The 24,140-nt window shown below is 40.7% G+C and overlaps 1 protein-coding gene across 4 annotated transcripts in view; it reads right to left on the bottom strand.

Annotated features, from left to right (window-relative positions):
- The window catches only part of ZFHX4 (zinc finger homeobox 4), a 212,057-nt gene that overhangs the window by 3,834 nt on the left and 184,083 nt on the right, over positions 1-24,140 (bottom strand). For all 4 annotated transcript variants that reach the window (XM_055126488.1, XM_055126489.1, XM_055126485.1 and 1 more), the window contains exons 6-11: positions 23,425-23,538; positions 16,970-17,100; positions 16,557-16,757; positions 15,889-16,006; positions 9,485-14,911; positions 1-366 (exon numbers count right to left, since the gene is read on the bottom strand). The exon at positions 1-366 is cut by the window's left edge and continues 3,834 nt beyond it. In XM_055126488.1, the coding sequence (XP_054982463.1) occupies positions 1-366; positions 9,485-14,911; positions 15,889-16,006; positions 16,557-16,757; positions 16,970-17,100; positions 23,425-23,538 (6,357 nt within the window). The remainder of the gene's footprint in view (positions 367-9,484; positions 14,912-15,888; positions 16,007-16,556; positions 16,758-16,969; positions 17,101-23,424; positions 23,539-24,140) is intronic.

Raw genomic sequence — 24,140 nt, forward strand, 5'->3', positions numbered from 1 at the left:
CGTTCTGTAATGCCTGCAACTGAGTAGGATCCACGTGCGCTTCACCTACGACTTTGCCCAACACTGAAAGAGCAGATGAGATTTTTTCCTCTTTTTTAGGGTGTTTCTCGGTTTTCGTGGTCTCTAATTCCTCCTCTTTGATTTTTTTGACCTTGTTTGGCTTAGTTTGTTTTTTCTCGGATTCTTTGTTCTGTGGCTCGGTCTGCTGTCCCGACAGAGAGGATGGAGGAGGAGGAGGAGGAGGTGGTGGTGGAGGTGGTGGAGTCTGCAGCAAAGGTTTGGTGGGGGCACTGCCGAGAGACAGGGCAGGAGACGAAGTAGCTGAAGTAGGAAACCCAAGCATGCCTGCACCGGGAGGCGTCAAAGCTGAAAACAAGAACAGAGAGATCCCACCGTCAGAGCACGGAGCGACACGGAAGGCTGGATGCTTAACGCCTAATCAGAATGGAAACGTCACACGTCCACACACCAGGAAGAGTCACTAGCACCAACTTACTGTCAATGCCATGCGGACAGTATTTCTGAGATCCCCCTCAGCCCAAACAGAGGCACTCTAATTTGCACAGTTTAGCAACATTTTATTCAGAAAAAAAAAAAAAGCCTCTCATATTATGAAACAGAGAGAGAGAACTTCAAGTGTATAACAGCAGTTACTTCCTGTGGACACACTTTGCAAAATTCCTTCTCTTTAAGCCAATTTTTTTTAACTTCCTCCTGGGAAGACAGACCCACTCGTCGTCCTTCACCTGAGCAGTCTGATAATGACGGTGTTCCCAGAAAGTAATTAGCTATCAAACAAAATGAATCCATCTGCCTATGTTTCAGTAGAAAAATACATTTACATTGAACAAAGGTGATAAGCTAATTAAAGAGCAATAGTAAATGACACTGAAGATACTAAAAAAACAAATAGCAGTGAAGTCACAGCTATTCATTACCAGGATGGAGCACGGTTGGGCATGATTTCATCTTTAACACGCAGGTTAAGCTGTTCATTATCATCCGGATAATTTGGCGAACAGAGTATGGCAACTGAATATATTAACATTCAACTTTAGCACCTCCAAAACAAGCTTCTTCCAGGTTTGCTGGTGTTAGGCGGAAAATGATTCTCACCCCATTAGAAAAGAGAAAGGAAAGGCTCACTATACAGATGTGTGTGACGGAACGGTGTGTGGTATTTGGAGTATCACTCCAAACATAATGCGATGGATCTTTGCTGGTTTTCAAGTACTCACGCTAATGTAGTGGCTGGCTAGGAAGGTATTACAAAACCATTTAAAATTAGCTGGAGCTACTGCTCAAGCTGCTTAACAGCCATGATTCCCAGAGACACACACGCGAATCTCGGAACCCAGTGGCTTTTGGCAGAAATCCCTCCAGATTAATTTGATAAAATTTCAGAATTCCAAAATTGCGCAGTGGCGATAGAGAGGTCATATGATATTCATAATCAGCAATAGAAAACAAATTGTCTAATGTCGCCTTTCCAGCAAGGTCTTAGTATTGGGGGAAGATCTCAAATATTAATGGTGGTGTCAAAATATTGAATGTCATCAAAGAAGACAGAGAGTAATGTGGAAATCATCTGCCACACAGGTAGGGGGAGGGCTTGGGATGGGAGGTATACTGGGGATTTTGGTGGTGGAAAATGTATACTGGTGAAGGGATTGATGTTACATCATTGTATGACTGAGACTTAAACCCAAAACTGTTGTAACTGTTCTCACAGTGATTCAATAAATAAATTTAATAAAAATAAATCACTTTATTACTGTATCACTGTCATCCCATTGCTCATCGATTTGCTTAAGTGGGCACCAGTAACGTCTCCATTGTGAGACTTGTTGTTACTGTTTTTGGCATATCAAATACACCACAGGTAGCTTGCCAGCCTCTGCCATGCGGGCAAGATACTCAGTAGTTTGCCGGGCTCTCCAAAGAGGCGGAGGAATCGAACCTGGGTCGGCAGCACGTAAGGCAAACACCCTACTTGCTGTGCTATCTCACTCCAGTCCAATAAAAATCAATCAATCAAATCAAATCAAATCAGCTGGAGAGTTGGGTAAGAAACTGAACAACTCAAAAAAAAAAAAAAAAGAGGAAACTGTAAATGTCTGCATCTTTCCTAAGAGGACTTTAGAGGGAAATTATATTGACTGCAGAGGGAGTAACTGCATGCCTGCTGAGTGGGGGTTCCTGCTTCTTGAACATGGGTGGTGGTTGCTGACTACTAGCCATGAGGGATATCTAATATAGGACAGAGAATGCAAGATGAATATAGCTTAGCTTAGAAATGTATTAAAACAGAGAATAAACGTAGCTTAGAAACAGCTTTTAAACATTGATTGAAACCTTACCTCCGTGCCAAATGTCTGATCAATTGTTATATAAATGGGAAAACAAGTGACACAAAACTGCATCTTTCTAACTCTTTAGCCAGAAAACAAGTATAAAAATACTTTAGTTTCTTAATGAATTTTTATCCAGTTGATAAAGCAGTTCTTAGACTAGTTTTCAGAATATTCTTAATATTACTTAGATTTAGTATTTAAGATAGTCCTTAATGTCACTCTCAACTTGACCCTAATCATTATTCTATTACTGTCAATCAGTCTACTTTATTACTGACTGCTCATCTTCTTGATCCTTCCCTGATAAGCTTTGAAATAATTTCTGTAGTGATTATTTCACCCTCTCTCCCTCCCTCCCTCCTTCCTTCCTTCCTTCCCTTCTTCCTTCCTTCCTTCCTCCCTTCCTCCCTTCCTCCCTCCCTCCCTCCCTCCCTTCCTTCCTTCCTTCCTTCCTTCCTTCCTTCCTTCCTTCCTTCCTTCCTTCCTTCCTTCCTTCCTTCCTTCCTTCCTTCCCTCCCCCTCCCTCCCTCCCTCCCTCCCTCCCTCCCTCCCTTCCTTCCTTCCTTCCTTCCTTCCTTCCTTCCTTCCTTCCTTCCTTCCTTCCTCCCTCCCTCCCTCCCTCCCTCCCTTCCTACCTTCCTTCCTTCCTTTCCTTCACCTGGAATGCACTCCAGCCCTCTGAGCTATCTCCCCAACCTGCACTAGTAACAGTTTCTAAGCAATTTCTATCATGTTAGGTAGGGAACATTCTCACAGTGTCTTCATTGCTAAGTAGTTATAGGTGCTAAAAATTCAGTACTTAAAAAAATCAATATTTTAAATTAAACATTGAGTTCTACAGCTAGCATGTGATTTGACAGAGAGAAATCTATGACTCAATGGCAGATGAGTGAGTAAAGTTAAATTTATAGCTGCCTTTCAAATATATCTTCCTGTTTGAGTGGATCAACTTCAAATGTTTAATGTTGAAAATATTCAAAATAAAAAAAGTTCTTGTATATCCAGGAAAAATTGATAACAAGTATCTATATATTATAGAGGACTGGTATAAAATTCATAATGAATTTAAATTAAAATGGCTTAAGTTTTGCATTTATATGAATGACTAAATTCCTTGCTCCTTAATCCAATTTACTACAATAAGTTTCCTACGTTCATGGTTTTATATCTAATTCTAGAGAAAACGTTGGAGTAATTCAGTTGCTTGGGGGAATCAGAACTTTTAACTCTATCATCTTTACTCTTATACCACTCTAGTAACTATCTCTATCTTCTTTTCATTTGCCTGTGTCTAAAATTTTATTTGCAAGAAAGAACACAAAACACCTATTTTTTAATACACCTATTTTTTGAAAAGTTTGACATCTATAACATTATTTTAGAGATTGATTCCTGGAATGCTTTGGTTTCATAATTTCATGGTAACCTATACTATTTTCTATTGAGCAGGGGATCATGTGTAAAAGTGAGAGAATTAATATCGAATTTTAGAATTTCATGTCTGAGTGGCTCAGGAGGAGGGAGTCAGATCCCCAAAGAAAGCACCTTCTATGTTTTGTTGGAATAACGCTATGTTGGTAGCCTGTTTCTTTTGCCTACTCCTAACGTCAGTTTCTAAGTCTAGTGCAACTGGACCTCATGGTCAACCATGGCATCACTTTCTTCCTGTTTTCCCCTCTTTTCTCTGAGGAAATTGCTGGCTTGCCACTTTTTATTTTGACGTTATAATTTATAAATTTTAGTTTCTGGGATACATCCAGCAATGCTCAGATATTACTCCTGGTTCTGCATTCAGGAATGAGTCCTGGTGGTGCTTGGGGGACCATGTGGGTGGGATGCCGAAGATATAACCCATGTCATCTGCATTCAAGGCAAGCACATTGACCATTATACTATCTCTCCAGCCCCGGAACATAAGAATTCTTTTAAAGAAACTTAGAAACATCAAAACCATCAGAGTGGTACTTAGAAAGCAGGAGGAATACATAGCTGTTGACTCAGCCCTTCCTATCAGATGGGATCGATAACTTTTTGTCTAGAGGTCATATAATGAAGTGACGGGAATTTTCAGAAAACCAAGATAGAAACACCAGCTACTATAGTCAGAGAGGCTCAGGGATTTTGAGGAATTCAACATCTCGAGAGTAAGTTGATTCAACATCATGCTTCAAATTAACAGCTTCTATGTATATTTTTGGAAAAGAGATAAAGGATGAAGATAGTGAACAACCTATCTCATATCAACTACTAAGAACCTGAAGTTTTGCAGTCATACTGGCCAGTAACCAATGAATGTATGAAATTCAGAAGTGGAATGGAAAATCTAAATAGTAACCTAAACGGATAAATGGTAGTAACTACAATTGCCATGTCTTGTTTTGCTTTTTAAATACCTGTGCTATCTCTCCAGATCCTAACCTGCTCTTTTTGCAGTTTGTTAATTTTTTTAAGTTTACAAAAATGATTTTGTTAAGGTGTTTATTTTATAATGGCATTGACATTTATGGTCTTGTAGTAAGGTCTGTTTAAAAAAAAACAAAAAACTTGTTATGGTGGGGGACAGAAACTGCAGCACTCAGATAGCTGGATCCTCGTGGGGCACATCAGGGATCACATCCAAGACCCCACATGGGCAAGACATGTATTCACCAGTTGATCAAAATCCTTAGCCCTGAAATTCAATTTAACAAGTTATAATGTTAAAAAAAATATTTTCTTTTTCCTAATACCAACTAGTAGCACTGTAGCACTGTTGTCCCATTGTTCATCGATTTGCTTGAATGGGCACCAGTAATGTCTCCATTGTGAGACTTGTTGTTACTGTTTTTAGCTTGCAAGTCTCTGCCATGTGGACGGGATACTCTCGATAGCTTGCCGAGCTCTCCGAGAGGGACAAAGGAACTGAACCTGGGTCCGCAGCATGCAAGGCAAATGACCTACCCATTTTGCTATTGCTCCAGTCCAATACCAACTAGTATTGTTTGAAATTTATTTTTTTGTAGAATGAAATTTTTCTATAGGTAATCTCATGCTGCCATAATTTTCTTTGATTTTGTTTTCTCAAAAATAGCTATTTATTTCCCAAAGTAATGTTTTCAGATGAAAATGCCTCTCTTAAACTTTTTCCTTTCCCCCAAATTACTTTGATCTGGATCTCCCAAAGGAAAAATTTATTTTTAGGTGAGAATAAAACTCCTAAATGTACATGAGGCTAAAGACAATTGTGCTAAAATTATTAGGACATACTTTTATCTAGATTTTCCCCAAATATGCAAGTAAATTATATGGAAGTATGAGAAAAATGCAAAAGGCATGTTCGAAAGTTCCATTTAAGGAAATTGGGTTAGGCAGTATTTCCAAACATTAATGGAACATACAAAAATCAGACACTGCTTAAAACGATAAAGTAAATAAGTTAAAAATAGAAAATCAGTGATTTTTCCTATTCATCTTGAGCAAAATGCCAAAGGAAACTAACATCTCAGAGGATAAAATGTAAAGTTTTCTAATTTTTTCCAGGTGTGCAAGCTTGAGTTTCTCTGTTGCCATTTTTCCTTCTTTGTGTATGATCATGATAGAAAAAGACAAATGTGGAAAATGTTAAAAGCTGAAAATAATTCATTTAATTAAAAAATGAGTAATAGTAAATAGTGGTTCTGAACATAGGGCAGAGTTATTGTTGAGGATACAGGCACACATGATGCAAATTACTTGAAAGAGCTTTCTTGGTGATTGCAGTGATTGTAAAGACTAAATAATTGGAAAATTTCTTGGAAGGGTAATCTTGGAAAGAAGACTCTTTTGTGAGAACTTAAGCTACTAAATCAGAAAAGCCAATCTACATGTCCCACCCTTCCAACCAAATAAAATGGTTTTTTTAATTGGAAGAGTTAGATGTTATTAATATAAAACCTGAACACGTACCTAGCAATCAAGCCAATTTGGAAATGGAGCCTTAGAATCAGATATATTTACTTTATTGCACATATCATATTCAATGGAGAGTCCCTTTCTAGTGATTTCCTTAGGATCAAAGCTTTGCAGCCCACCATTAGACAGATGAGATGTTTATGAATATATGCTTATGAACTTCTGCATAACAGGATCCCTCTAATTAGGCCCAAGATGAACATATCAGTGGCTCAAAGTTTATTCATGCTAAACTTGGGCCTGGGACAAGTAGAGTATGGGATGATTCTAGTTAGATTCCTCCCCTAACATAAAAGAGATATTTTATGAGTTATTTGATGACAATTACTACAGTAGAAAAATAAAAGGAACAGGGGCTGAAGCATAGTAGAATGATTAAGGACTTGCCTTCCATGGGTTTTATCTTTAGCATTCCCTGGGGATCCCTGAGCTTAGAGCCAAAAGTAAAGCCCCGAGCACCTTCAGTTGTGGCCCTCAAGCAAAAAATAAATAAAAGAGAAACACGGAACTCTACTCCATGTATGGTCAACATATTCAGGACTACCTGCCACAGGTAAGTTCACCTAAAAAAAAATTTTGAACTAAAAGTTTAGGATCTTAGGTTCTCAGACAGGCTTCTGCTGGCATCCCTGCTGTGCGCATGTTCAAATCGCTTACAAAAAACTGATTCAAGAGAAACTGAAAATACTCGCAGGCACATTCACAGACCTTTTCTCTTAATAACTTTCCACTCTGTTTGGGGTTCATAACTTAATAAAACAACAGATACATGGCACTGAGTTCCTTGGTAACTCGTTCATCTGAAAGTTACTGGGAACTATAAACAAGGCCTATATTATGGAAAAAAGGGCATATTTATGAGTAGAATGAAGACGGTTAGGCTGGATATTCCATAAACATCTCTCTTCTTCCTTCTCACTTTCTCACTTCAGGAAACTTTGGTACCAATTTAATAATGGCAAAGCAAAAGGGCAGCTCACTAAGGGCTCATTGTTCAAGAAAGGCCTTCTGCTACAGTGATGAAAAAAGCAAGATGCTTTGAGTACCACTTGGCTGGGGGTGACAAGCAGCCATCAATCAGAACTGTGTGATAGGTTAAAGCCACTGAAGCTTTAACTGTTTTCAGCCTCTGAAGCATATCAATTTTTATTCTACTAAAATAAATTTTACTTTAGTTTATATACAATTTTATCTTTTACATAAATATAAGATTTCTAGAACTGTTCATAAGATTTCCCATCTTAAAAATTAGGTGGAAAAAATCTATTTTTTATACACTTCTAGGCGGTTTTCCACATAAGATATTTTTCATCTTTCTATTTGAAAAGTCTTTAGACCACACTTGATGGTGCTCAGGGATCACTCCTAGCAGTGCTCAGGGAAACATATAAGGTAGTGGAGATGGAGCCAGAGTTGCTCGTGTGCAAGGCAAGCGCCTTAACCCCTGTACTATCTCTCTGTCCCCTACATTAGACTTTATCTATCTATCAATTACTTACCATAGCGATAGGCAATTTAAAACAATCCTGTCCCACACAGTAAACTTTTTTTATGTATTACTTACTTATAATAGTGAAATAATTTAAAACAACTCTATTTGACTTAATTGAAATGCACAAATAAAATATTAAATTATGATTAATATATAAAACTCCAAAATTATGCAGATAATTAATACAAAATATCATTGGGACCAGGGGGAAACTTTTAGGATGGTAGTTATGGGAGAAATTTATCTGATTTTTTTTCCCTTTATATCTGTAGTTGCTTTCTATTTCTCAAACAAGCTGTTCAAGACAGGGAATCAGAAGAGTTATCAATGACCAAATTGTTGTCTGAAAGCAGTTTTCATGTGTTCCAAGCTAAAGGTTAAAATGGAATTATCTTACAGAGATCACACTGCAATTTTGTTTTTATAAGAAAAAATGAAATTGGAAAGGTAAAAATTTATATGTGAGGCCAAAGAAATTGTATAACCAGCAGAATGTTGGTCTTGCATGTGGCTGGCTCAGGTTTGATTCCCAGCACTGCACAGGGTCCCCTGAACACTGCCAGGAGTAACCCCTGAGCACAGATCCAGGAGTAAGCCCTAAGTATCTCTAGGTATGACCCAGAAACCAAACTAAAAAAAAATATGAAAAAAATTGTACGGACTTGTGGAAATGATATAAAGCTTTCCTTTTGTGTTTTGCCCCAGATAAAACTCCTTAGAACATCAAGATATTCTTTTACAAAGGAAACATCACTAACTTGAAAAATAAAACAAGAAAAATCTAAAGAACCAGTTTATCTTAGGCAATGTATACATATAAGTCATTTTCCATGTTTAGCTACATGATTGTCTAGCATACTATATTCAATTGTGCAATTGCTTCAATCTGATATAATAGGTACCTATGTTTATTCACATAATTTAAGCTGCACAAACTACTGCTTAGTAGTTTGTTTTGATGGAATGAGGAATTGAATTCATCCTCTGAGGTGATTGCTTTTTAACTGCTTTACAATTTTGTAATACCTCAGTTATAAACTCTGGCTTGGGAAGTGAGCAGAAAAGCCTAGAATAATATTAATCTATTTCTTAGACTGAATTTAAGTAACACTTAAGACATTCTTAGGTTGTGAGATAACAAGTAGCAATGAATGTTTTTAAAAAATTAAAACCTTATATCATGCTGATTTAAGATCATCACAGAATCTTAAGTTTTAGTGCTTAATTTTAAACATAAGCTTTATTGCCTGCCAGGTGAAACGTGGGTGAATTCCTGTGGTTATAGGTCCTTAACTTTTGACCTTGCTGGCACTTATGAAAGGAAAGCAAATAAACAAAGAGAACCCCACCCCAAACAAAAAAAAATAAAGCCCTGATCTTGGGAAGAACATAAGTTAAGTTAAATTATTGAGTGCTTCATTTTCTTACTAGGTATACCAGACATCAAGTCAAGGTATTTGTGCTGTAATGAGCATATGAAAGTAACATTTCTAAGATATAAGGCTCATGCTCCCTCTTAACTGAGCATTATTTTCTGCACACCTTTAGGTTGACTTCCTTCCTGGTGAATAATATAACCAATGAAACATATATTTCGAATAATTGTTTCACATACTGAAAAAAAGTAAATCCAATTGCACCCTGTTCTTGGTTACCTGTTACAGCTTGTTATTAATGAACTGAACTGACTCTCCTGGAAACGACTTACTGTTTGAATTTTGTGGAAATCCAGGCAAGGAGGACGGACCGTTCATTCCAGGTATAAGGACTGGAGGAAGGCCGGGGAGTCCTGGGTAGGCTGCTGGCAGACTGATGCCATGGAGGGAACTGTTGTCCATCATGCTCGGCTGCTGCACCGCTAAGCCCAGCACATCTGAAGCTTTCTTTATCCGATCAAGTTCTTGCTGTGCCATCAGCTGTCGGACGGTGGTTGGAGCCAAGTAATCTTTCTCCCGGTCAAGCTGGCTCCCAACTGTCTCCCTCACTTTTGAAATGTGCTGTTTGGAGAAAATATGATCTCTGATGGACAAGCGGGCAGAGTACTTCACCCCACAGAGGGTGCACTCTGGTTTCGTGCCTTCCGTTCCACTTTGATTGATCATGAAAGGCTTCCCGATGTTGATTTTAAATTTCTTTTCCTTCGCCCTTGCATTTTGGAACCACACCTGGACCACGCGTTTGGGCAGACCGATCTCATTCCCTAGCATCTCACATTCTTGCATGGTGGGCGTGCGGTAGTCACTGAAACAAGCCTTGAGAACTTTGAGTTGAAGATTGCTCATTTGGGTTCGGAAACGCTTGTGACCTGGCCGGTCATTACTTTTGGATTTGAATGGGTTACTGGATCCAAACGGATTTGGTGAACTCGGGTCAGCGATACTGGATGTTTCGCTGCGGTCAGCATTGTCATCAGGATCATCTGTGATATAAAAACTTTGGTCATGGTCGCCGTCTTTGTCATTGAAATGGATTGAGGGACTGGTGAGAGAAAAGAGAAATTTTTCATCACACACCTCGGGGGTGGGTGTGGTGGCAGTTTTTGGCAAAGTATCGAGATTTTTGGGTTCTTTCGGAGATAAGGCTGGCTTTACATCTCCAGAACTTCCCGTGGTGTTTTCCATTTCCGTGTTACCCTCATCCCCGGTGGTGGCATCACTGATCGCCGTATTGATCGACGAAGTCTCATCGAAATCGGGTTTGTTCTGATCATACCCAGATTCAGCAGGAGTTGCATTTAAGTTCTCTACATCCTCGGAACATTCTGCCTTAAAAGAGGAAGGGCTTAAAAGATTCTTTGGCGACAGTTCTGCTGTTTTGCTAACAGGTGTTGACACTGTAGAAGCCAACTCGTTCTCACTCGATAGATCGATTTTAGTTAACGGCAAGGACGGGTAATCAAAATAAATGTATTTCTGTGGACTCTCTCCCCCATCTTCTGTGGATATTAAGGGGCTCGGGGGCAAGCTGTAACCTGCCTGCTTGCCTTCGTTCCAGTGCCGAGAGCGGATGTGACTCTCCAAGGCTGACTTGGCCTTAAACAGGGCTCGGCAAAACGGGCACCGTTTATGCGACTGAGCTGGACCCACGGCCCGGAACTGGCCTTTCCGTTCCCGCGCCCGGGTATTCTGGAACCAGACTTGCACCACTCTCTTTTTCAGGCCCACTTCGCGTGCAATGTGATCAAGCATCTTTCGGGTCGGATTGGAGTCCAGCAAGTACTTTTCATAGAGTATTTCCAGTTGCTCGGGGGTGATGGTGGTTCTTAAGCGCTTGTCTCGGTGTTGGTCTTCACCGCTGTTGCCGCCTTCTTTCTCGCTGCCGTTGTTCTCCTCCTTCTCGTCCAGTTTCCTTTTGAGAGACACAGCGACGGTGGCCGGGGCGGTGGCGTGGGAGGAGGCGCCGGTCTGCGAGGGCATCTGGGTGAGAGAACCGCTCAGCAGCTGTCCGGTCATGAGGGGGTTGTTGGGGTCGAATATCATGTAGGGCATGTCCATGGGCCGTTCCAAGAAGGGCGAGTGGAGGAATTGGTTTTGAGCAGCGAGGAAGTGCATGTGCTGGTGCTCCTGCCAGAGTTCCAGGGTCGGGAAGGCAACGGTACACTGATCACATTGGTACTGGAGTAACTGCGGAGGTAGACTGTTCTGGAGAGAAGTCATAGAGATTTGCAGGGGACTGGAAGGGACCGGGGTCTGGGAGGCCGAGGGAGGCCGGCCAATCAGCTGGGGCTGCTTGGGGGGCTGCGGCTGCGTCTGGACGGCCGTGGAGGCCTGCGGTGGTTCGGAGGAAGTCGATGCTAACGGCAGGGCCGGCTTGGTGCCTTGGGAAGGGGGAGTGGGGTCACTCTGCTTTGGCTTTTCCACGGGATACTCGGGTTTGGGCGACGTCTTCTCGGGTTCCGGCTTGGGGGACGGAACCAGCGGGGTGCTGGCCCCAGAGCCCGCGCTGGCTGCAGGAGCCGCCGCGTTCTTGGCGGCGGCGGCGTCGACCTGGCTGGACACGCCGCCGCCGCCGCCGCAGTGCTTGTACACCACTTGGTCGGTGGCGTCCATGGAGTCTTCCGTCTGACTTTCGTCCTGCGCGTCGTCATCCTCGTCCTTGTAACACTGCTTCTTCTGGTGCGTGATCAAGTCGAAGATCCGGGGGAACACCACGTTGCACTTCTTGCACTGGTACTGCATGTTGCTGGTGCGGATGTACCGCTCGTTCGTGAGCTCCCTTTTCTCGCTGTCCTTCGTCTCCGCCTGGTTCTCGTAGCTCTTGCGCGCTTTCTGCCGCGCGTTCTGGAACCACACGACGATAACCCGGGTGGGCAGATTGAGGACCGTGGACAGCTGCTCGATTTCATCGTCTTTCGGGTAGGCGTTCGTGTCGAAAAAGTCCTGCAGGACCCTCAGCTGGTAGTCCGTAAACCTTGTCCGCGACGACCTTTTGCTGAAGGAGGCGTCGGATTTGTAGTGCTCCAGCGAGGAGGGCTGCGGGTCGATCCTGATGTCTTCCAAAACGGTGATGGGCGGGTTGCTGAAGTTGTAGGGCGAGTCTTTATTCCTCTGCCTTTCCTTGAAGAGCGTGTTCCGAAACCAGTGCTTGATCACTTTCTGGGACAGGCCCGATTTCTCCGCCATCTCCTGGATCTGTTCCTCGCTGGGAGAGTTGTTGATGTCGAAGTAGGCGCGCAGGATCTTCAGCTGGTCGTCGGTGATCCTGGTGCGCGGCCGCTTGAACTGCGAGTGCCGCAGGAAGTTGGGATCCAGCCCCAGTTGCTGCTGGCAGAGCTGGGTGAGATCTGCCGAGAGCGCGTCCATCTGCGGCAGCTGCAGGGCCAGCTGCGGAGGCAGGGCGGGATGCTGCACTGGCTGCATCATGATGGAGGGGAAGAGCGGGAGGTCCAGAGAAACCGGCAGCTGCACGGGCGGGGGCGCCGTCGGGGGCGGCGGGGGTGGCGGCGGGGGCGGGGGCGGCGGAGGCGGCGGCGGTGGCGGCGGGGGCGTGGGCGGGGGCGCCTGCAGCGGAGCCTGGACTGCGCTGGGTAGCTTCACCGGTCCCAAGGGCGCGGGCTGCGGTGGGGCTGGAGGCAGCGGGGGAGGCGGTGGTGGCGGGGGCGGGGGCGTTTCTGGAGAATTCGGTGTGATCGGGTAGAGCTTGTCGTAGGCCTCCCGGTACTGGCGGGCGAACTTCTCCAGCGTGCCGTAGGGGAAGAACTGCCCGTGCACGTGCTCCTGGTGACTCTTCAGGATCAGAACGTTGGAAAAGAGCTTGCCGCACGTGCCGCATTCCAGTTTGTCCGTGTTCTCGCCCTCGCTGCTGCCTTTGCCCTTCTTCTGGACCTTCTGCCGGTTCTCGTTATACTGAATGACCAGTTCGAAACCAAAGTTTTCCAGCAAAGCTTTGGCTGCGTTGCCCCGGGCCCCGGAAGCTATGCGGGGTGGCAGAACGGACGGTTCCAAGGATTTTTGCTTTTTCCCGTCTTTGCCGTCTTTCGACACTTCGCCTTCGCTCAGGAAGTCTTGCTTTGGCTTGTCCTGCTTCTCAGCAGCCTCGTCTGCCTCCTTGTAAGAGGGCATGTCCTTCAGCAGTGGGCACTCTGCGCTGGCAATGCTGGCGGGCTCTTGTTTCAACAGTTTGCTTGCCGGTGGCTGCGGCTGCGGCTGCGGCTGTTGCTTGGGCGGCTGCAGCGGGGGCTGTGCGGCCTGGTACTGCTGCGCCTGCTGCTGTAGTATCTGGAGCTGGGTCTGGCCCACGTGGTGCTGCGTTTGAATCTGCTGCTTCAAGTCTTCCAGCAAGGAGCCGGCCATTCCTGTCATTCCAGGCATGCCGAAGGTGGCGGAGCCCGGCAGGCCCAAATCTGGTCCCAAGCTAAACTCTGTCCCAGGTATGTAGAAAGGAAAGAGAAACTGAGGCTGCTGAAACTGCAGCAGGGCTTCTGGAGTCATGGGAAAATGGGGCAAAAAGGCTGGGTTGAGAAACTGAGGCTGAAAGAACGCCGCTTGCTGTTGCAGCTCGTGTTGGAGTTGCATCTGGATTTGTGCTGGTGACTGGGGTGGGTGATGCGTAGGCTGAGCAGAGATTAATTCCGGAGTTTGCTTTTTATTTAGTTCTTTGGCATCTAAGTGGGTGTCTTTGCTGCTCACTGCTGCTAAACTCATGGACTCTAACATCCCTTGGCCGGGACTACTGACGTTGGCAGTGATGCCGTGCCCACTCGCCATGTGGCCACTTGGCTCCAGTTTCGCAGCCCGGGCCTTGGTCTGGTGGAGCACGGACCTCATGTGGATTTCCAACGTGGAGCTTTGGCTGTAGGCGACGTTGCAGATGCTGCACTTGTAGGGTTTGTTGTCTGTACTGCTATTGGTTTCTTGAGGAACAGGACTGGAGGCCTCCTGCAAAACCTTTTTCAACTTGTGCAGATGAGAAACTGAATTATAGTGGACCAGGAGAATGTTCTTTTGGGTGAATGACTCTTTGCACACTGTACATTTGTAGGGGCGAGATGGATCGAGGAATTTTTCCATCGTAAAATTGGGCCCTTTTCGAAAAGGTAAGGTCCGCTTTGGTTCAGAGCCCAGGTCATCAGGAATAGAGCTACTGTCGCTTCCTACCGGACTTGACTTCCCTTCATGGTCCACCTCATATTCTCGCTCCATTTCCTGCTCCAGGGCCTGGTCATCCTGGGCCATAGTTTCACTCTCTGCCCAAAGTTCCCCATTCACTGGCAGGGAGGCGTACAGCTGCTGGAGTTCGGCTTCACTCAGTTCGGGGTGACCGGCTTCCAAGTGTTTTTTTAAAGCCTGGAATGTACGGAAACTACGCTGGCAGAGGTTACACATCGTCGCGGCCCGGATGGCGTGATACTGGGAATGTATCTGAAGCTTCTGCATAGTCTTAAAAGCCAAACTGCAGTGGTTACAGCGGTACTTATAAACGTGGCGGTCGGAGACAGAGAGCGGCTGCCGCTTTGGCTGTTCACTTAATGGATCTTGCAGGGTATCTGGCATTTTCAGATCTTTGCTGCTGTTTTTATTCCATTCCGATACTTCCACGGGCTCTTTCGTTGGTTTTTGTTCCTCGCACTTTATTTCCACACCAGCCTTTGAATCATCCAGACCTGCTAGACTTTTGTCTTCCATTGGACTTTCACCTGGATAGAAGAAAGCACAAACATTTTGTTTATAGAAAGAACATCTAGTGTTTGAAAACCAATAGATATTGTAACAAAGAGCCTAAAGTTTTCTGCTAAATTGGTTCTTTGATGGAATATGTACTAAGCAACTATGCAGCAAGCACTATACTGCACACTAGGTATGTAGAGGTTGATATGAATCATTCCTAGAGGCCAGAGAGGTCCTTCAGGGTGTAAAGTGTCTGCCCTGCATGCATCTGATTTTGGTTCATTCCCGAGTACCACATATGGTCCCCTGAGCACCGAGCCAGGATTCAGTCTTGAGCACAGTCAGATGTGACATAAAAACTGAAACAAAAGGAAAAAAGGAAGTCACTTCTGACCTCAAGAAATTTTAGGGTAAGGAAGAAAACAAATCAAATATGATTAGAAGATGTGGCAATCTAAGAGAAATCAAAGGTCAGATCTCAGTGCTTAGGACCAAAGATTATTCTTGGTCATTGAGACCACACAGATAGTGGCAGACAGTCAGAAAACAGAACAAGATCTTTGGGTCAGAGTGATAGTGTACTGAGTAGGCTACACAGCCAACTTGTCTTGCACGCAGGCAACCCAGGTTTGATCTCCTATATCCCATATGGTCCCTCAAGCACCTTCAGGAGTGATCCCTGAGTGCAGAGCCAAGAGTAAGAACTGTCGGTGTGGCCCCAAAAACAAAACCAAAAAATCCCCCACTCCCCCCCAAAAAAAACCCAACCATAGCTCATAGATGTGACATATTTGTTCTATTCTACTATCAAAAAAATTAGAAATATTTTTCAGTGCCACAGATTGAACCTGGGGACTCACAGATGAGATGCGTTTCCTGCCTGAAGCTGAATCTCTGATGCTCTCTATGCTCTCCCGCCCACTTCAGTCTTTTCAAAGTCTTGGAGCATCTTCACATACGTAAGCCCCCAGGGTGTTTTTCTACAACTCTTAATAGATTAGCATACCTGAATATTTCCCAGATCCCTCAGCAGTTATAGCTGCTGGGGTGTCCCGCTCTGACTTCTCGGAGGCGGCAGCTGTCAGTAGCAAACTGTTTGGCATCATCACATCAGGAACAGGTACCTGCAAAAACCAAAAGGGTACCTGTCACACATACCACAGAAATCACAGGCTCCTTGCCACTTACTGGGGTTATAGCACCTGATTTTCCAACCATAGACGGGACATACTGTGGCTAGGACAAGCCAATGCTATTTAATCACATTTCAGATCAATGTTTTTGCGATGCAATATTCTAACTTTCTGTTTAAAAGAAAAAATCATGGTATGGAATCTTTTCCTACCACATTTTTTTGGGTAGTTCTTTTTTGTTAGAGTAATGAAAGAAAGTTGGAATATTTATGATATCTTTACGTTATTTTAAAAACACCACAGGTATCAAACTAGACCATAAGATGTATGTTTTGGGATATTCTGTGCTTTGTAGCATTTTTTCCCTCCCTAAGCAAAGTAGAGAATCTATGGGCTGTGAATTGTGATGTCTATAAAAGGGTTGATTGTAGTGAAGGCTATAAGTAGTGCAGAAGAAATAAATCTTTATCGATCAATCCTGTTTTACGTTGATACCTCACAGACAATACGTGACACAGACATTCACATTTGGTATCCTTACTGTCATAAGTAGCTTCTCCACACAATCTGGAGACACACTGTGCAAATGGGTCAGATGCAACTGGAGGTGCATTTTGTTGCTGAGGACATCCTGGCAGAGGGGACAGCAGATGACAGGCTGCACGGAGTGCTGTGACAGGACATGCATCTGGATACGACCTTGGTCCCTACTGTTGTAGTTACAATAAGGACACTGATAGAACTGGAAAACAGCAAATAAATATGGGCACATTAGTTCACGTATTTTGATGACTTCGGAACATTCAAAAGTAACAAGACTTCATTATATTGTCAACTGCAATGTCTACAAACATTTCAAGAGCTCAGAGTCATTTGGGGTGCTAATACTATTAGGAGCAATTATTTATCTGTTTTTTAAAATGACTCCCATGGTAAAAAGAAAAACTATAATACCTGTTCAGGACAGAATTTATTATCCTCTGCAGGTTTTGTTCTTTTTGTGGCATCCTCTTCTTTAGCCAGTAGGATCGGCTGAGTTCCCCCTGCCACACTGACTTTTAGCTCCTTTTCTGGTGTGATTACTCCTGATTAAAAAAAAAAAAAATTTAAAAGAATAAAATTAGATGAATTTCAAAATCTGAAAATCCATCTGTCTTTCAAATAACTCTAACTGTTCATCCACTGAATCATGAAAAGAATTGAACAAGCATGTTTAAATGATGCTTCTCTGAAAAGGCAAAAGAGCACACTTCTTTCTGTCCACTGACTATGTGAACTTTATAAATATATTTTAAAACGTATGCCTGTCTCATGTTTAGATAACCCTAGGTGACCTTGAAAAAAGTCATCAATAACACATGCTCTCTGGTGTCTCCGAATGCCTTTATCACCTTAAAACAAATCTTGTCCCACTTACAAATGCTACACTACAAAATAATTGTTTGTGCTAATGTTAATTACCTATGCCTTTGCTAAAATTCTAGGATACTGCAAACATTCAAATATCCTGAGAGGAGCTGACTAGCTGTAGTTCAGAAACTAAAAGAATCTTTCATGCGGAAATACAGGACTTTAAAAAATTAACTATACATTACACAGCAGCTGCTGCATTTTTGTGACTTACTCTGGTTTAGATGTTTCAGCCGTTGGCCGCACATAAAATATTATAGTCCAAATCTCAAAAAGACAACGGTTTTATAAGGTTAATCTGAATATTTAGGGCTAAAGACAATTTAAAATTTTCTCCAGATGAGCAATGTAACGTGTAGGAACCTCACACACACATCAAAGAAAAGAGTGTGATTCTAATTTCCCAATCTAACAGAAAATTCTTTCCAGCATCAATTTTCCCGATAATCTCCTCTGTGAGGCTGGATATTACAGCAACATTGGGTAGGCATGTCACATACATCTCACGACAAACACAAAACCTCATTTACCAGCCATTCCAATCTCATCATAGCGCGGCATCATCTGACCTTTTTTCTGCTGTTTATTATGAGTATTTCTAATTTTAACTTTCAATTTTCACCATCTTCCAGTCAATTTGCAACTAAATTATTTCCAGGGTGAGGACACTATCACTGGACAACTGGGTGCAAATACATCTTGAAATGCAATGAAGCTAAACCATTGATTGCTATCAGACCTCGCGTAAATATAGAGTCTAGGCGTAATCTGATTGTATGCTGTGCATGAAGATTTATCTTGATTTTTTTTTCAATCCACATACGGTTCATATAAATGAACAAATTGCACCTTATTGCAAAGTAACCCAGTTTTAATTTAAAAATAAGGTCAAGAATGTTAGGGAAACAAAGTAAAAATGAACCAAAAAACGTCATTTTTCTATTTTGGATAAATTATATAAATAATTTTATAAATTCTTAACTCGTAAAAATAAAAGAAAATGAAACTAAAAGTAAAAATCAAAATCAAATGACACAGTGACAATATTTTAATTCCCTTGGGTCTGTGCTTGGTAGAGAATCAGAGCTATGCTTCCAGCATATTATAATGAAAATTATTTCTAGGGTCTAAGTTTCACACAATTTCTTATATAAACATACAACTTAGAAAATTATTTTTATATTTAAAAAATTTTATTTGAGAGACAAGATTTTATTTTGTCGATAAAAATATAGAAAATGTTAATTTAGGATATTTTATTTCATATATAATAGATTTGATGACTTTGGAGCATTAATAATAATACTGAGTTCTGCTATATTGTTAATTTTAATGTTTATACCCATCTCACAGCTAGGAATGATTTGTTACTAAAACTATCAGGTACAATTAAAAAAATTTATAGTTCAAAGGGAAAAATATTTATCTGTTGTACCTAGCATCAAAAATGATTTTACTTAAAAATATGTATTCCATATATATGGATTCAGAAGTGTTAAATATTTAAGAAAGTAAGATGTAAGAGCATTTGCAATAAAATTTACTTCTAAATACATCAAGTCAAATTGTATAAAACTATTATGATTAAATCAACAAATGGTGTTGAAATACTGTCTACCTGAAAGTCTATTCTAATGCTAATTTAAATCACAGTGACTAAATAAAAACTGGAGAGCGGAAAAAAGAATCAACAAGGAGACCCTGTCATTGCTTTCTCTTTTTGGAACTAGAAGATTACCACTGATGCTGGAACATACCACTGGTGTTTCACACATGGATTTGGCTTAATTTATGCAAATTTCAGTGCCAGAGTTAATGTGTTTAATGCTCCCCATTCATAAATAGGGACATTTTCTCTTGAGAAAATAATAGTATGGCATTCCTTTATATTACTGTGCAATAGTTTATGTGCAAGTAATAAGTCAGTCCAAATCCAAATCTCTGCACTATCAAAGACCATCACATGTGAACTAGAAGTGAATTCCCATGACTTCCATTGACTGCAGGCCTTATGAAATATCAGATAAAATTAACCTCCCAGATATGTTTAAATCTATTTGATATATGGTTATACCTTTATTTTTATCAAGAATGTATACTTTCATATTGTTATTGCAAAGATTTTAGAAATACTGATTTTAAGACTTGAAACACTTTAATGCTTCCTAAAATTCACCAGCAGTCAAGTTGCTTTTGAATTTAGTGAGTTCCATGTTGCATCAGGAAAGTAAGAGTTAAGTTTGAGCATTACTATTTCATCAGCATTATGCTAACTTTCAATATAGTTTCATAATACTCTTTCAAAATAGGCATCATTTTTTTCCAATTAAACCATGAATCTTAACGTAAGTTAAGAACATCCAAAACACCATTTTATTTGAAAAGTTCAAAATAAAAGCTGGACCACCTAACTCTAGGCCCTGCAGACATGCCTGCCATTGATAAGAAGAAGCAGAGAATGCTGAGATCCAATAACATATGACAAAAACAGACTTGTGAAGATAAGGCAGGTCATCAGGATTACTTACAAAGACCTTTTATGCATGCATGCCTTTTCTACTCTAAGGAGGGGTGGGTATCTCAGGTATTATGTCCTCCCTGGTAATTCAGTGGGAATCAACTCTGTGGTCTCTCTCTGAATTATTTTGTCTAGGAAATGCCTTATATTATAGAAAAGCCTTGGTTAAGGTTTGTGATTACTCATGGTTTATGCCTGCAACTTTCTTTTAAATAAACCCTATTTTTTACCTACACAAAATTTAAAAATGAGATTATAATTTATTTTATGTTATTAAGGACATCACTAAGGAAAAAAATCACTTTAGTGCATTTTTAACTGAAAATGAAGCCTAATTATAAATAAGCACCGTCAAACAGATAAACTAATGATTATCTGTCAGTAATGGGATTATTTAACTTGCATGAGATTGCTAATATATAAATGACATCATTCATTTCAATTCAGATGCCGCCTACTTAATAATTTTCACGTTCTAAATACAGAGGGTTGTAAAATAGTCTATAACAAGCGAAGGAAAAACATATGCATTCAAAGTAAATTGTAAAAAGACAATTAAAACACATTATATATGAAATATATGAATCACGATTTGATAAAGTTTGAATACTATAAAACTTAGATGTAATAGAAGATGTTATTCAACTTCAAACAATTCCACATTATAATTACTGGTACAGTATTCTTTCTAATGAGATGAGAATGAAAGGATAATTTTAATTGCAATAATGAAGGTTAATTTCCATCTTTCCTCATGTTTACTCCCTTATTAAAAAGTGGTCCCCTTAGCCATGGCAGAGACATATTACATTTTCAATGCAAATGTATTAATCTGGATAAACTCTATATTAATTCTTGTACTGCACAGAGCTATAATTTGGATTATAATTAATCTAAAGTGGCACTAGATTTAAATGACAATATAAATGAGGCATTAGGAGGCTTTTCTATTATGAATGAATATTCAACAAATATAACTTGCATATTGCCAAGTCTCATTTTGAAAGCTCTAGTCCAAGAGATTAATGTCAGCAACACAGCACAACAGTTTACACAAACACAGCCTTCCTAACCTGTGTTAATTCCTTCCTGTCTAGAAAATTCTGTGTTAAAGTGGGGTCACATTGTTTTTCTATCCAACATATTTAGGTAGGATTAATGTACAAGTTTGCTATATTTTTGATATAATTTATATAAGGAAAAACAATGTATAAAGAAGTGCTTTATACACTTCTTTATACATTTTTCCCTTTATAAGGGAAAAATCGATGAAATAATCTTTTTTTTTACCCAATCAGATTCAATTTCAAAAGGAGAATACTTCTTTAAAAGTTCATGTTAGCTGTCAATAGAAGAACTGCCTTGAAGTCTGGGAAATTTCAAAGCTAAATATTTGCATCTCAGTAATTGCTTTTAGTTGGTGCTTAAAGCCCACATTTATCCCTAAGATATACCTGGGGAGGCATTTCTATCGGGATAAAAATTTGTTTTAAACAACTACCATTATGCAATGGTCTGTATCCTCTCATATGCCCAAGTCCTGTCTAAATGGTACAATTAGAAGCCCCAGAAAGGACAATAATTCATCAGCCCATTAGGGAGTGATTGAGTCCATTATTTATGTAGAGCAGTAAGCAGCTCTGGTGCAGATAGTCCCTTCATCTGCGGCGTGTTCCAAGTAGCCTTCCCTGAACGAAAAGAATAGAGGCATTTCTCGGAGATTCCCAGAATCTATGCTTCCCCAGGTGTATCTACATCCATTTAAAACCAAACATAATGTCACGTGCTTACTTAATAGGGGAGCACTCTATGAATGCTAATGTGAGATCTATGAGTTTTATACACTCTTCTGAGGATGAGGAGGCTTATATCTGGGATCTTTTTTGGTGTTACTGTGAAAAATTTGCCACTACCTATGGACAGACTCCCAACTTCTCCGAAACAGGTAAGCAGTGAGCACAGATGAGGTTCACCCTAGCGGGTGAATGAACTGACTCCCTTGCTATTGCTAATTCTTTCCAAATGAAGTTTAGATGGCACCACCCTTGACCTGAACTGATCATTAGGCACTTCAAATTCCTTGTCAGTAACCAGAGGAGCTGGCTTACTAAAATACAGTTATGGCATCTTTTTTACATTGCTTTAGGCTCCGTACCGCCTTAGATCCTCATTGTTTAAATCAAATTAGAATCATATGTTAGTCACTACATCCTAGACTCAAATTTAAATGGTGCTTTCTCATGACTCCTAAAAGCAAGTTGTCACTGCAAAGTGTGTACTGGGGAAAAGGGAAGCCCTTTAACTAATTTTTGAAAGACAAGTAAAAACAAAAACAAAAACAAAAACAAAACATATAGAGACTGAATTACAAGTAAGGGATAATTTAGGTTAAATAAACTTGCTCATAAAATTATATTTTTTGCATAACAAAATGTCTTCATGGTGAAAACAAACATATATGTACACACACACACACACACACACACACACATATATATATATATATATATATATATATATGCAGCTGTCACTAGAATTCAAGGAAAAGATAGATGACTACCTGAAACTAATAGGCTTGAACCCGTTTCAGCACTTCTTCTGCTTCAATGAGTCCAACATAATAAAACTAGGTATAGCGTGCAGCAAAAGTAGCCAATGTAATATTCATTGCGACCATAGATTTCCATCTCATACATACAAAGCATGGATGAAGTCATATATTTGCCAAATCAAACACAGAAAAAGCCTTAGGTATCCATACCAGATGTTGGCCTAGGGTTTGTTTGTGCACAAGTAAATGTCATGACATGAAGGTTTATTTTCAAAGACAGTAGCTTTCATTACTGGGATTTGTCTATTCTAGAAGATCAAAATTACCCAGCACCTAATCCCTTTTCAATGATATTTCCTCTTTCTTAGGCTGAATCATCTGTAAACTTTTTCACTGGATTTTGTTTGAAATACTTCTAATAGATGCCCTTAAAAAGGGCAAATTCCTGAACACAAGTTGTAGGGTGAAAAAATGCAAGGAAAAAATAACATTTATTTTTAGGGTTACATGGTTTGGGGTATGAATATGACTGAATGAAAAAATCTCAGTGATATCTAATCCTGTGCTTATGAAAAATTAATATGCCATCAGAGGAATCACAAGTATAGCTAAGATTAATGAAAGGCGCTTAAAAAAATTACAAGCACACAAACTGATTTGATTAAAAAATAATCTCGCTGGTCGTCCTATAATATTCTTCAACTTATCCACATCTATTCTGTCAGATGGTTATGATTAAAAATAGGTCAATGGGAGGCTACTGATAGAAATCACATGCAAAATGCACATGCAATGAATAGTAGTGGGACTGTTCAGACAGTTTAAAATGAATAAAAGCTTTTAATAATCATAGGGGGGATGAGTGAAGAAAGGGCTGATTGCAGGAATGGAAATGGGGGAAAGGAAAGGTGAAAGATTCTAGCATCTTACCAGGGTCTTTAGAGTTTTTGCCTTCACTATTATCTTTCTCACTTGTGTCTTTCTCATCATCCTCAGCTACTGCTGTGGCTTTAATCGCTCCTTCAGACTCCTCACTTTGTTCTTCTGTTAAGAAAGGCAGACCAATCAGTAGGATTGAAAACCCCAGGACAATGCACACTAAAATAAACGACGTGACCATTAAAAAAAAAACACTTCATTATTTATTATCCAAAGACATGCATTCTCAAAGAGGCATACACTTATTCAAAAATCTGCATTAGTACCTGCTGACTAGCCCAATGCAAATTTTTATCTGAAGCAACTTCTCTTAGTTCCATTAAAAAATGCACATGTCTAAATTAAAATAAATTAAATCATTTCAAGTCTCACTTCAACTGGAAAAGATTTTAAACGGGTATGAAGAAGGCGATTCTCTCATTTCAGTAGAACCACATCAACAATGGGAAGACACATGGGCCCTGACTTGGATGAATGAAAGAATAAGCCAAATTCTCAGGAAAAATAAAATCTTAGTGAAATAATGTGATAACGAGTTAAACACAAGACCGGTGGTGTGACTCTTGCCTTGAGCCACCATACCCCAAAGGAATTCTTTGGATTTGTCCAAGTAAGATCTCAAAACTTCAGTATTTTTTCCCACAGGGGGTGTTCTCGAGGGCATAAGGCACAAGAAGGTGCTTCTATGACATCCATATCACCCCATG

The sequence above is a fragment of the Sorex araneus genome, chromosome 2 (genome assembly GCF_027595985.1).
Source record: "Sorex araneus isolate mSorAra2 chromosome 2, mSorAra2.pri, whole genome shotgun sequence".
NCBI classification, from domain to species: Eukaryota; Metazoa; Chordata; class Mammalia; order Eulipotyphla; family Soricidae; genus Sorex; species Sorex araneus.